Raw genomic sequence first — 13,924 nt, 5'->3', positions numbered from 1 at the left:
TAGACCCCCCAGCCAGGGGAAACATCCTCCCTGCATCCAGTCTGTCTAGCCCTGTCAGAATTTTATACGTTTCAATGAGATCCCCTCTCATTATTCTAAACTCTAGTGAATACAGGCCTAGTCGACCCAATCTCTCCTCATACGACAGTACTGCCATCCCAGGAATCAGTCTGGTGAACCTTCGCTGCACTCCCTCTATGGCAAGTATACCTTTCTTAGGTAAGGAGACCAAAACTGCACACAGTACTCCAGGTGTGGTCTCACCAAGGCCTTGTATAACTGTAGTAAGACATCCTTGCTCCTGTACTCAAATCCTCTTGCAATGAAGGCCAACATACAATTTGCCTTCCTGACTGCTTGCTGCACCTGCATGTTTGCTTTCAGTGACTGGTGTACAAGGACACCCAGGTCCCTTTGTACATCAACATTTCCCAATCTATCACCATTTAAATAATACTCTGCCTTTCTGTTTTTCCTACCGAAGTGGATAACTTCACATTTATCCACGTTATACTGCATCTGCCATGTATTTGCCCACTCACTCAAATTGTCTAAATCGCCTTGAAGCCTCTTTGCATCCTCCTCCCAACTCACAATCCCAACTAGTTTCGTGTCGTCAGCAAACTTGGAAATATTATATTTAGTTCCCTCATCCAAATCATTGATATATATTGTGAATAGCTGGGGCCCAAGCACTGATCCCTGCGGTACCCCACTAGTCACCGCCTGCCACCCCGAAAAAGACCCATTTATTCCTACTCTCTGTTTCCTGTCTGTTAACCAATTTTCAATCCATGCCAGTATATTACCCCCAATCCCATGTGCTTTAATGTTGCACACTAACCTCTTATGTGGGACTTTATCAAAGGCCTTCGGAAAATCCAAATACACCACATCCCCTGGTTCTCCCTTATCTATTCTACCAGTTACATCCTCAAAAAACTCCAGTCGGTTTGTCAAACACGATTTCCCTTTCATAAATCCATGTTGACTTTGTCTAATCCCGTTGATATTTTCTAAGTGTCCTGTTATCACATCCTTTATAATAGACTAGCATTTTCCCTACTACTGATGTTAGGCTAACTGGTCTGTAGTTCCCTGTTTTCTCTCTCCCTCCTTTTTTAAATAGTGTGGTTACATTTGCCACCCTCCAATCTGCAGGAACTGTTCCATAATCTATAGAATTTTGGAAGATGACAACCAATGCATCCACTATTTCCATGGCTACCTCTTTTAGTACTCTGGGATGCAGATTATCAGGCCCTGGGGATTTATCAGCTTTCAGTCCCATTAATTTCTCCAGCACTATTTTTTTACTAATACTAATTTCCTTTAATTCCTCCTTCTCATTAGACCCTTGGTTCCCTAGCATTTCAGGGAAGTTATTTGTGTCCTCTTCCGTAAAGACAGAACCAAAGTATTTGTTTAATTGCTCCGCCATTTCCTTGTTCCCCATTATAAATTCTCCCGTTTCTGACTGTAAGGGACCTATATTTGTCTTCACTAATCTTTTTCTTTTTACATACTGGTTGGCCTCCTACGTTCTACCCTCCGTAAACTTGAGGTCATCCAAAACTCTACTGCCCATGTCCTAACTCGCACCAAGTCCCATTCACCCGTCACCCCTGTGCTTGCTGACGTACATTGGCTACCGGTGAAGCAACAGCTCGATTTTAAAACCTTCATCCTTGTTCAAATCCCTCTCTACCTCTGTAATCTCCAGCCCACAACCCCCCAAGATTTCTGCAATCCTCTAATTCTGGCCTCTTGAACATCCATGATATTAATCGCTCAACCATTAGTGGCCGTGTCTTCCGCTGCCGAGGCCCTAAGCTCTGAAATTCCCTCGCTAAACCTCTCCGCCTCTCTACCTCTCTCTCCTCCTTTAAGATGCTCCTTAAAACCAACCTCTTTGACCAAGGTCTCCCACAATAGCTCCTTATGTGGCTCGGTGTCAGAGTTTGATTGATAATCGCTCCTGTGAAGCTCCCTGGGGCGTTAAAGGTGCTATATAAATGCAAGTTGTTATATGCAGTCAGCAGGAGGCGGTGAGAGGAAGCATTCTATTGAAGCCACAGTCTTAATTGTCTCCGTTGTAGCCAAGGATGTATCAACTAAGGTAAACTGTTAAAATGCCCCACATGGGTGAAGAGCTTGCTTTTATGTGACCCATGTCTGTTCCATTTACAGGGTCCTTGTACCAGAAGGGTTTCAGGTCTCATATTATGATGCAAATGGAACTCTGGTGACGGAGCAAAACAGCGCCCTGGTGAGAGATCGCACATTACATTTAAGCAGCATTACAGTGTTTGTGTTCCCTTACCATTAGACTGAGAAGTGTTTGAATGATTAAAGTTTGCGCCCAAACTTTTAAACTAACAACCATTTTGACATAACACTAAATAAAGAATTAATACTTCCAGCAGGTCCAAGGAACTGAGATGCTGAAACAAGCACTAATATTACAATGTATTTTATTCTTGGAATGTGGACACTGGAAATGCCGGCACTTATTGTCCATCTCTAGTTACCCTGAGGAGGTGATGGTGAGTCTTCTCATAAATCACTGCAGTCGGTGCGGTAAAGGTGCTCCCACAGTGCTGTTTCGCGGTTTGATACAACGGGTAAGGACGGCAGCTTTCCTTCCCTAAAGGACATTAGGGAACCAGCTGGGATTTTACAACAATTCAACAGCTTCATTTTTACTGATACCAGATTTTTAGAAACCTAGAAAACATAGAAAACTAGGAGCAGGAGTTGGCCATTCGGCCCTTCGTGCCTGCTCTGCTATTCAGTATGATCATGGCTGATCCTTCAGCTCAATATTTCCATATGTTAAAAACTGAATTCAAATTCTCAAACTTCCATCATGGATTTAAACTCGCCTTCTTTAGAATATTAGACCACATCGCTGGTTTCCTACTCCAGTAACATAATCACTACACTACCATACTCCCTTAAAACTAGTCAAACTTGAATAGATTTACGACTAAATATTAAACCAACAAATCCTATTCTGTTATTTTTCCTTCACTTACTGTTCTTACGATTCCAATTCTCGGCATCCATTTTGGAGGTGACAGCAGGGTTGTCATTGGATAAACACTGGCCTTAAGCAATCCATACCAAACTGTTTGAAATGGAGATGGGGAAGAATTGCCTATTTTGACATTTCTGGCTGTGCCACTCTGAACCAACTGTCAGAAGGTGTGTGAGAGTGGTCCGGATCTAACTCTACTGCTGATTACCTCTCTATCCCTTTGAAGAACACCAGGGGAATGAGTAGTGATGCGATTGAGACCGAACGTTTGTTGGTTGAGCATCTATCTAAGGCACTGCATGTGATGCTGCCCAGTATGCTGGTTCTCTGTATTAGGCTGGAATGTTGTGCTTCTGTCCTTCAGATGCCCCACATGATGCTTTTTTGATCTCGGACGCACCATCATGTGTAGATGTGGAATGCAGGGAAACCTGCCCCGGGGTGACTCTCCCGCAACCTCTTGTACTTCTTAATGCCTGATTACAGAGTGCCTTTGGGAGATCCCGTGGAGCAGGTTATGTAGTGTATGTGCCTTTAAGAGCCCCAGGTGTGCTGTAATGCCGGTAATGGCCACTCGGGCTATATAAGCCTGTATATTGTGTATATCCGTTAGAAACCCCCCAGACTTTGCTTAGTAAACACCTATGAACCAACTCCTGTCTTCAGTGTCTCTATCAACACACGGACACTACAGTGGCGACGAAGTGGAAACGGACTTACCTGCAATTCGGCAGCACCTCAAGGACATCGATTCCTCGGGCGTCCAGAAAACTCAAGAAAGTGAGAGAAGCTGTGGTTTCACCAGCTGGCCAAGCTGGTGGCAGGTACTGCACTAATCCTTCCTGGGCGTCAGGCTGGGGCTCCAGCGGCTGGCTCTACAGCTGAGACAGGCAGCGAAATCGGAGGCAAACAATAACGGACTGGGAGGGAGCACTCGGGAGACGGCCGGCGCTGCAAGCAGGTCGGCGTTCAGACCTGGAGAGAAAGTCCGGCGGGAACGAGTCTCCAACTGTAAATAAATAAAAAATAAAAAAAAGAACGGAAACCGCGGGAAACAGCGTTGTCATCGGCAGCAGCGGCGGGAAAGCGCGGGAAGCACCATATCTTTGCTGCAGAAAAGAAAGAAAAGCGCGGGAAGCGCCATATCTTTTCTAAGATGCCTAAGTCTGGCAATATTGATGCTTTTGATAGCGAAATAGAGGATTGGACCACATATGTGGAAAGAGTAGAGGTATATTGCACTGCAAATGGAATAGAAGATGAAAAAAAAGCTTCAGTACTGCTGAACCTAATGGGCGCAAAGGCATACGGGCTGTTACGAAATTTAATCACTCCAGCCAAACGAAAGGACAAGAATTTTAAAGAAATTGTTGATACCCTGCAGGAGCACTTAAACCCAACACCGCTGCTGATAGCGGAACGATTCAAATTCTTCAAGAAAAATCAAAACAAGAATGAAAGTAACGCTGATTACCTCACCGAATTAAGAAAGCTATCAAAGTACTGCCAATTCGGGGCAGGACTAGCAGATTATCTTCGAGACAAATTCGTCTGCGGTCTCTTAAGTGAAGGAACACAAAAAAGGCTGCTTTCTGAAAAAGATTTAACACTGGACAAAGCTTTCAGTATGGCTGTATCATACAAAGCAGCAGCAAGAGGAGCTGCAGAGATACAACAAAAGACACAGGACTTCGGCACCCATGAAATGACACAGGGTTTCGAAAGATGTTATCGCTGCGGCAGATCCACCCATAACCAGAGGGACTGCTGGTTCAAGGACAAAGCATGCAGGCAATGCGGAAAAATTGGACACATTGCACGGGTATGCCGATCTGGACAAAATAAATCCACAGACAGAAAAAAAAAATCAATAAAGAAAAGTACAGAAAGGTACAAATGATGACGGACAGTAGCTCCAAAGACCAGAAGAGCGATAGCGACTCCGAAAACAAGAGACTAAGCTGTCTCAAATTACATAATGTACTTGCCAAAGATGATTACCAAACCATTTGGGTTACCCTCACGATAGCAGGGTCCCCAGTTAAAATGGAGCTAGATACAGGATCAGCTCTAACTGTAATAAATCGACGGGATTACGAGAGGCTATTTCCGCATATACCTCTAAAAGACACATCCATTATCTTAAAAACATATACAGGGCAGAAAGTATACCCCAAAGGTAAAATAAGGGTGCCTGTTGTATACAACGGCAAAGAAATACAAAAGTTGTATTTATACATTCTACAAGATGGTGGTCCACCGTTGTTGGGACATGAATGGATCAGAAAGATACGTTTAGACTGGCACTCCATTCAGGCACTGACGGTGACCAGTAAGGAAAAAAACGATGATGACATCATACCTGAACGATTAAAAGACATCTTGGCCAACGCCAAAGAAGTGTTTCAAGAGAAACTAGGAACCTTGAAAGGCATCACCGCCTCAATAAAAGTGGAAGATGCAGCAATTCCCACATTTTTTAAGGCAAGACCGGTGCCATACGCAATTCGTCCAGCAGTCGAGGCAGAGCTGGAGAATTTGGAAAAGGCAGACGTATTATCCAAAATAGATCGGAGCGAGTGGGCAACACCCATCGTTCCAGTCATGAAAAAAGCATTGAATAATGATAAATCTGAAGAACACAGAAAAATTCGCATCTGTGGAGACTTCAAGGTGACTGTAAACCCGGTCCTTCACACGGTACAGTATCCCCGAGGATAGAAGATATTTTCGCCTCACTATCCGGAGGGAAACGTTTCACCAAAATTGACTTGGCACAGGCATATCTACAGATGGAGGTTGAGGAGGCCTCTAAAAAGTATCTCACGATAAACACACACAAAGGCCTGTACCAGTACAATCGACTGGTTTTCGGAGTAGCATCAGCTCCAGCTATCTGGCAAAGAGCTATGGAGCAAGTCCTGCAAGGGATTCCGGGGACTCAATGCTACCTAGACGACATCCTTGTAACAGGAGAAAACGACAACGAGCACCTTGCCAATTTGGAGCAGGTGCTCACTAGGCCGAGAGAACGGGGCCTACGAGCAAATCGCCCCAAGTGCGAATTTTTCCAAAATCAAATATCATATTGTGGCCACATAATTAACGAAGAAGGGTTGCATAAGTCACCTGAAAAAATTGAAGCGGTCATAAAAGCCCCAGCACCTGAAATTTTTCACAATTAAGGTCGTTCCTGGGATTAATAAATTACTATCATAAATTTTTACTGAACTTATCAACTCTTCTACACCCTCTTAATGAACTGCTACAAACGAGTGATTTGGAAATGGAACGAAGACTGTAAACGTGCCTTCCATAAATGCAAAGACTTAATCACATCCGAAGAAGTTTTGGCTCATTACAACCCATCACTGCCAATCAGACTGGCGTGCGATGCATCCCCTTACGGCATAGGAGCAGTATTATCCCATAAATTCCCTGATGGCTCAGAACAGATGATAGCTTTTGCGTCACGCTCATTAAACTCAGCTGAGCATAACTATGCCCAAATCGACAGGGAAGCACTCAGCCTGGTATGGGGAGTGAAGAAATTCAACCATTACCTACACGGACAAAAATTTACCTTGTTGACTGACCATCAACCCCTCATCTCCATATTCAACCCTAAAAAGGGTGTTCCCATTATGACAGCGCAAAGGCTACAGAGGTGGTCCCTTTTTCTACAACATAGAATACAAAGGATCAAAACAGCATGGGAATGCTGACGGTTTATCACGCCTACCGTTGCCAACGGTAGAAGAGGCACCTACAGTAGACCCAGTGGAGATGTTCCACTCTACCATAGTGGAATGTCTACCAGTAACAAATTCTGCCATTGAATGGGAGACGAGAAATGACCCGACTCTCTCACGGGTCTACGATTTAACAGTGAAGGGATGGCCAGCACATGGCGAACCACTGTTGCCAGCATTCTCGCAAAGAAGAGAACAGCTGTCAGTGTGCCGAGGAACCTTGATGTGTGGATCCAGAGTGGTGATTCCACCCAAACTCCAGGATGAAGTGCTAATGGAGCTTCACGAGGGGCATCTGGGTGGAGTGAAAATGAAGAACCTAGCTAGGGCGTTTGTATGGTGGCCAGGTATCGATGGAGACATCGAAGAAATGACCAAGAGCTGCCTAGGATGCCAGAAGGTCCAAAACGCTCCACCACAAGCCCCTCTACATCCATGGGAGTGGCCCTCATCTCCCTGGCAAAGGGTGCACATCGACTTTGCTGGTCCATTTGTGGACTCAATGTTCTTAATTGCGGTTGATGCACACTCCAAGTGGCCGGAGGTAATAAAGATGTCCTCCACCACCACGGAAAAAACCATCACAGTATTAAGGACCATATTTGCCAGGAATGGGCTGCCGGAACAGATCTGTTCTGATAATGGACCGCAATTTGTGTCCGAAGAATTCAGGAAGTTCTTAAAAAACAATGGGGTTAAGCATTACACGTCTGCCCCATACCATCCCGCCACCAATGGATTGGCTGAAAGGTTTGTCCAGACCTTCAAGAAGGCCATAAAGGCCATGGGTAATGAAGACATAAAACTTCAGCACAAGGTGGATAACTTCTTATTCGCATACAGGAATGCAACACATATGGTTACCAACCAAACTCCCGCCATGATGTTCTTCAATAGAAACCTAAGATGCCGGCTGGATTTGGTCAAGCCCAACATCAGAAGGGACGTGGAGAACCGGCAGTTTCAAGGCATGAATGAAAGGCCAACTAGAACCTTCCAGATAGGTCAACAAGTTTTGGTCCGGGACTACCGTACCAAGAAATGGCAGCCTGGAACTATCTGCACACAACTAGGACCACTGATGTATACCGTGGACATCGGAGAAAGCATAATAAGGTGCCATGCTGACCAAATCATAGAGTCATCCGAAAAGGGACAACCTACACCACAACTCTATATGTCTAACGATGAAGTAGAGATACCCATATCTACGTCCGATCCGGTGATACTGGAACCCGATGAACCCAACACTGGCATTCAAGCCGAATCAGCCTTGCCAAAAGAACCTACTACACCACCAGAAACTACTACACCCCCGAGGCGTTATCCGGACCGAGTCAGGAAGCCTCCTGAGAGACTGACTTATAATTAATTAACGACAGCAATGTGTATATTATTTTTCTTATAACATGTAATTAATAATTACTTAAAATATGATGTACTGGTTAGCTAAAAGGGGAGGAATTGTAGTGTATGTGCCTTTAAGAGCCCCAGGTGTGCTGTAATGCCGGTAATGGCCACTCGGGCTATATAAGCCTGTATATTGTGTATATCCGTTAGAACCCCCCCCCCAGACTTTGCTTAGTAAACACCTATGAACCAACTCCTGTCTTCAGTGTCTCTATCAACACACGGACACTACAGGTTATCCGCTTGCCCCGAGTACCAGCCAACAGTGTTAGGGACTGACGACCTAAAAAAGGTGAGAAAATATAAACAGGAACCAGAGATAAAACTATCTCCTGTCACTTCTACGTAAATTTTTGCTTCCTGGGAGGTGGCAGCTGTGCAAAGGTCATGAAGGGTGAAGTAAATGGCAACACAGCATCTGAGTTCAGGAATCTTACTACCCATCGTTAGATTATAACGCTCAGAAGATCAAATTCTAGCTGTTAAGGACCTTCATCTCTCCTCACTAATGTTGGGCAAGAAGGTGCTGAGGGAGTAATGCACTGTCAGAGGTGCCGTCTTTCAGATGAGATGTTAAACCGAGGCCACGTTTGCCTTCAGGTGGATGTAAAAGATCATATGGCACTAATCCATAGAATAGAATCATAGAATGGTTACAGCATGGAAGAAGGCCATTGGGCCCATGCTGGCCCTCTGCAAGAGCACTTCAGCTAGTCCCACTCATAGTCATAGAGTCATATGGCACAGAAGGAGGCCATTCAGCCCATCGAGTCCGTGCCGGCTCTCTGCAGAGCAATCCAGTCAGTCCAACTCCCCTGCTCTATCCCCGTAGCCCAGCAAGTTTATTTCCCTCAAATGCTTATCCAGTCTCCCCTTGAAAACATTGAGGGCTGGATTTTCGGAATGGAGACTTGTTGGAGGTGGGACTGCTGCTTGCTGGGTCTCAGTCCCACCTCCATCATCTTCTGGCCAACCAGCAGGATTTTCCCCTGATGGACCTTGTTAAGCTCGCCCTGCAGGCTCAGCAGGCCAATTAGGGGGAAGTCACTGACAGAGCACGTCAACATCAGACGTGCCATCTGTCAAGATTACTTGAAAGAAGAAATGTCAGCGTTTGACAGCTCTGTGAAGCTGTCAAACACTGACATTCTGTGTAGTTTGATGAGCCCTTGTGTTCAGGACTCATCAAACCTTTCTACTTTGTAGAAATCAGATGACTGTTGGTTCGGAGGATCCAACAGCCAGTCTGTGAAGTCTACAATGAAGATGTCAGGACTCCGGATCCAGAGCGGCTGAAGGCTATAGGCAGAAACATAGGTAAGTGAACATTTTCTAACACTTTACACTCACTTCACACGCTTACCACTCCACACTTGCACCCATTACTCACCTCTACATTGCACTATCAGACCCCTCCGACCCCCGCAGACCTCCTACTTGACTCCTTCACTCCGGTGGAGTTCTCCGAGGTCGGGAAGCCTGCACTTGAAAAGTTAAAATGGGACTAATCCTTTTTTCTGCCTGTTAACAGGCAGTTAAAAGGATTTAATCCTTTTCCCGCCTCGAGGAGACGGGATCCGGGTCAGGACGGCTTCCCGTCTCCTGACAAAAGGGCACGGAGGCAGGATGGGGGTGGTTTTCCAAGCCACTCCCCACTTTCTGCAACTTTACAAGCGGCCCCACCTCCATACTCGCCTCCTCGGGGCTGGTAAAATCCAACCCTGAGTGTCTCCGCTTCCACTACTTCCATCGGCAGCGAGTTCCAGGTCCTCACCACTCGCTGCGTCAAAAAGTTTTTCCTCACATCCCCCCTGTATCTCTTGCCCAAAACCTTAAATCTGTGTCCCCTAGTCCTTGTACCATCGACTAGAGGGAACAGCCTTTCCCCGTCTAGCCTATCCAAACCTGTCATAATCTTGTACACCTCTATCAAATCACCCCTCAACCTCCTTTGCTCTAATGAAAACAAATCCAGCTTCTCCAACCGGTCCTTGTAGCTAAGATCCCCCATCCCCGGAACCATTCTGGTAAATCTCCTCTGCAACCTCTCAAGGGCCTTCACATCCTTCCTAAAGTGTGGTGACCAGAACTGGCCGCAATATTCCAGTTGTGGCCTAACCAGCGCTTTATAAAGGTTCAGCATAACTTCTCTACTTTTATAAAGGTTCAGCATAACTTCTCTACTTTTGTACTCAATACCTCTATTTATGAAGCCCAAGATCCCATGATAGAAACATAGAAGATAGGAGCAGGAGTAGGCCATTCGGCCCCTCGAGCCTGCTCCGCCATTCAATGAGATCATGGCTGATCATCCAAATTCAGTACCCTGTCCCTGCCTTCTCTCCATATCCCTTGATCCCTTTAGCCTTAAGAAATATATCCAACTCCTTCTTGAATATATTTAATGAATTGGCCTCCACTGCCTTCTGTGGTAGAGAATTCCACAGGTTCACCACTCTCTGGGTGAAGAAATTCCTCCTCATCTCTGTCCTAAATGGCTTACCCCTTATCCTTAGACTATGACCTCTGGTTCTGGACTCCCCGGCCATCGGGAACATCCTTCCCGCATCCAGTCTGTCCAGTCCTGTTAGAATTTTATACGTTTCAATGAGATCCCCTCTCATTCTTCTAAACTCCAGTGAGTATACATAGATACATAGATACATAGAAGATAGGAGCAGGAGTAGGCCATTCGGCCCTTCGTGCCTGCTCCGCCATTCGATGAGATCATGGCTGATCTTTTAATTCAGTATCCCGTCCCCGCCTTCTCTCCGTAACCCTTAACCCCTTTTGCCCGTAGAAATATATCTAATTCCCTCTTAAATATATTTAATGAGCTGGCGTACACTGCCCTCTGTGGCAATGAGTTCCACAGGTTCACCACTCTCTGAGTGAAGAAATTCCCCCTCATCTCTGTCCTAAATGGTTTAGCCCTTATCCTCAAATTATGTCCTCTAGTTCTGTTCTCACCCGCCAAGGGAAACATTCCTTCTGCATCCAGTCTGTCTAGACCTGTCAGAATTTTATACACTTCTATGAGGTCCCCTCTCAATCTTCTAAACTCCAGTGTGTACATCCCTAAACTACATAGTCTCTCCTCATAGGTCATTCCCGCCATTCCTGGTATCAGCCTGGTGAATCGCCGCTGCACCCCCTCCATGGCAAGAACATCCTTCCTCAGATGAGGCGACCAAAACTGTACACAGTACTCGAGGTGTGGTCTCACCAGTGCCCTGTACAGCTGCAGCAAGGTATCCCTGTTCCTGTATTCTAACCCTTTTGCTATGAAGGCCAGCATACCGTTTGCCTTCTTGACTGCCTGTTGCACCTGCATGCTCGCCTTCAGTGACTGGTGTACAAGAACACCCAGGTCTCTCTGTACTTCCCCCTCTCCCAATCTATTGCCATTTAAATAATAATTTGCCCTCCCGTTCCTGCACCCAAGGTGGATAACTTCGCACTTGTCCACATTATAGTGCATCTGCCATTTATCCGCCCAATCGCCCAGTCTGTCCAAATCGCTCTGGAGCTTCCTGGTCTCTTCCTCTGAGCCCACCCCCCCTCCTAGTTTAGTGTCGTCTGCAAATTTGGAAATGCTGCATCCGACTCCCTGATCCAGGTCATTAATGTAAATTGTGAACAGCTGGGGGCCCAGGACAGATCCCTGTGGTACCCCACTTGTTACTGCCTGCCATTCAGAAAATGAGCCGTTTATTCCAACTCTCTGTTTTCTATCTGACAGCCAGTTCCCTATCCACGCCAAAACTTTCCCCTTTATCCCATGAGCCTCAATTTTCCATGCTAATCTTTTATGTGGGACCTTATCGAAGGCCTTTTGGAAGTCCAGGTACACCACATCTACTGGCTCTCCCCCATCTATTCTACCAGTTACTCCCTCAAAAAATTCCAATAGATTAGTCAAGCACGATTTACCCTTTGTAAATCCATGTTGACTCTGTCCTATCCTGTCCCCATTTGCTAAGTGCTCCGCTATTTCATCCTTAATGATGGACTCCAGCATTTTGCCCACAACTGATGTAAGGCTTACAGGTCTGTAATTACCTGCTTTTTCCCTACCCCCCTTTTTGAATAGTGGGGTAACGTTAGCTACCCTCCAATCCATCGGCACTGTTCCCGAGTCTAATGAATTCTGAAAAATCATCCTTAGTGCATCCGCTATCTCTAGGGCCACCTCCTTCAGTACCCTAGGATGCTTCCTTCCTCAGATAAGGCGACCAAAACTGCACACAATACTCAAAGTAAGCATGCAGGTGCAGCAGGCGGTTAAGAAGGCAAATGGTATGTTGGCCTTCGTAGCAAGAGGGTTCGAGTACAGGAACAAGGATGTCTTGCTACAGTTGTACAGGGCCTTGGTGAGACCGCACCTTGAGTATTGTGTGCAGTTTTGGTCGCCTTACCTGAGGAAGGACGTTCTTGCCATGGAAGGAGTGCAGCGAAGATTCACCAGGCTGATACCTGGGATAGCAGGAATGACGTATGAGGAGAGATTGTGTCGATTGGGCTTATACTCACTGGAGTTTAGAAGATTGAGAGGGGATCTCATCGAAACCTATAAAATTCTGTCAGGCCTGGACAGACTAGATGCAGGAAGGATGTTTCTGATGGCTGGGGAGTCCAGAACCAGGGGTCATAGTCTAAGGATAAGGGGTAAGCCATTTAGGACTGAAATGAGGAGGAATTTCTTCACCCAGAGAGTGGTGAACCTGTGGAATTCTCTGCCACAGAGGGCGGTGGAGGCCAGTTCATTAAATATATTCAAGAAAGAGTTGGATATATTTCTTAAGGCTAAAGGGATCAAGGGATATGGGGAGAAGGCAGGGATAGGGTACTGAACTTGGATGATCAGCCATGATCTCATTGAGTGGCGGAGCAAGCTCGAGGGGCCGAATGGCCTACTCCTGCTCCTATCTTCTATGTTTCTATGTGTGTTCTCGCCAAGGCCCTGTACAAATGCAGCAAGACATCCTTGTTCTTGTACTCGAACCCTCTCGTTACGAAGGCCAACATACCATTTGCCTTCTTAACCGCCTGCTGCACCTGCATGCTTACTTTCAGCGACTGGTGCACAAGGACGCCCAGGTCTCGTTGCACTTCCCTTTCTCCCAATCTATTGCCGTTCAGACAATAATCTGCCTTCATGTTTTTGCCACCAAAGTGGATAACCTCGCATTTATCCACATTATACTGCATCTGCCATGCTTCTGCCCAATCACCCAACCTGTCCAAATCATACTAGAGTTTCTCGGCATCCTCCTCACAGCACACACGCCCACCCAGCTTTGTGTCGTCTGCAAACTTGGAGATATTACATCTAGTTTAGATATAAATGTTGAAGGTATGATCAGTAAGTTCGCAGATGACACAAAAATTGGTGGAGTGGTAAATAGCGAGGAGGGAAGCCTCAGGCTACAGGACGATATAGAGGGGTTGGTCAGATAAGCAGAACAGTGGGAAATGGAATTTAACCCTGAAAAGTGTGAGGTGATGCATTTTGGGAGGACTAACAAGGCAAGGGAATACACAATGGCCTAGAAATTCAGTTGGTTGCGCCAGCCGTTAGCGCCTTAGGAGGAGTAGATGTCGGGCGCTAGGCGGCTAGCGCCCGGGCGCAGCGCGAACTGCGCCTCGCCCCAACTTCACCAGAGATTTAGCGGCGGCGCAAAGTCTTTGCGCGCGCTCAGCTGCGCGCGCAGATCATGAC

At 46.1% G+C, this 13,924-nt stretch overlaps 1 protein-coding gene across 5 annotated transcripts in view; it reads left to right on the top strand.

Annotated features, from left to right (window-relative positions):
- Nucleotides 1-13,924, top strand: part of LOC147123873 (disintegrin and metalloproteinase domain-containing protein 12-like) — a 566,371-nt gene that overhangs the window by 53,473 nt on the left and 498,974 nt on the right. For all 5 annotated transcript variants that reach the window (XM_085976452.1, XM_085976457.1, XM_085976448.1 and 2 more), the window contains exon 4: nt 2,191-2,269. In XM_085976452.1, the coding sequence (XP_085832578.1) occupies nt 2,191-2,269 (79 nt within the window). The remainder of the gene's footprint in view (nt 1-2,190; nt 2,270-13,924) is intronic.

The sequence above is a fragment of the Somniosus microcephalus genome, chromosome 2 (assembly GCF_052327205.1).
Source record: "Somniosus microcephalus isolate GS21.2 chromosome 2, FLI_Smic_1.0, whole genome shotgun sequence".
NCBI classification, from domain to species: domain Eukaryota; kingdom Metazoa; phylum Chordata; class Chondrichthyes; order Squaliformes; family Somniosidae; genus Somniosus; species Somniosus microcephalus.
This window is presented reverse-complemented; position numbering and strand designations above follow the sequence as displayed.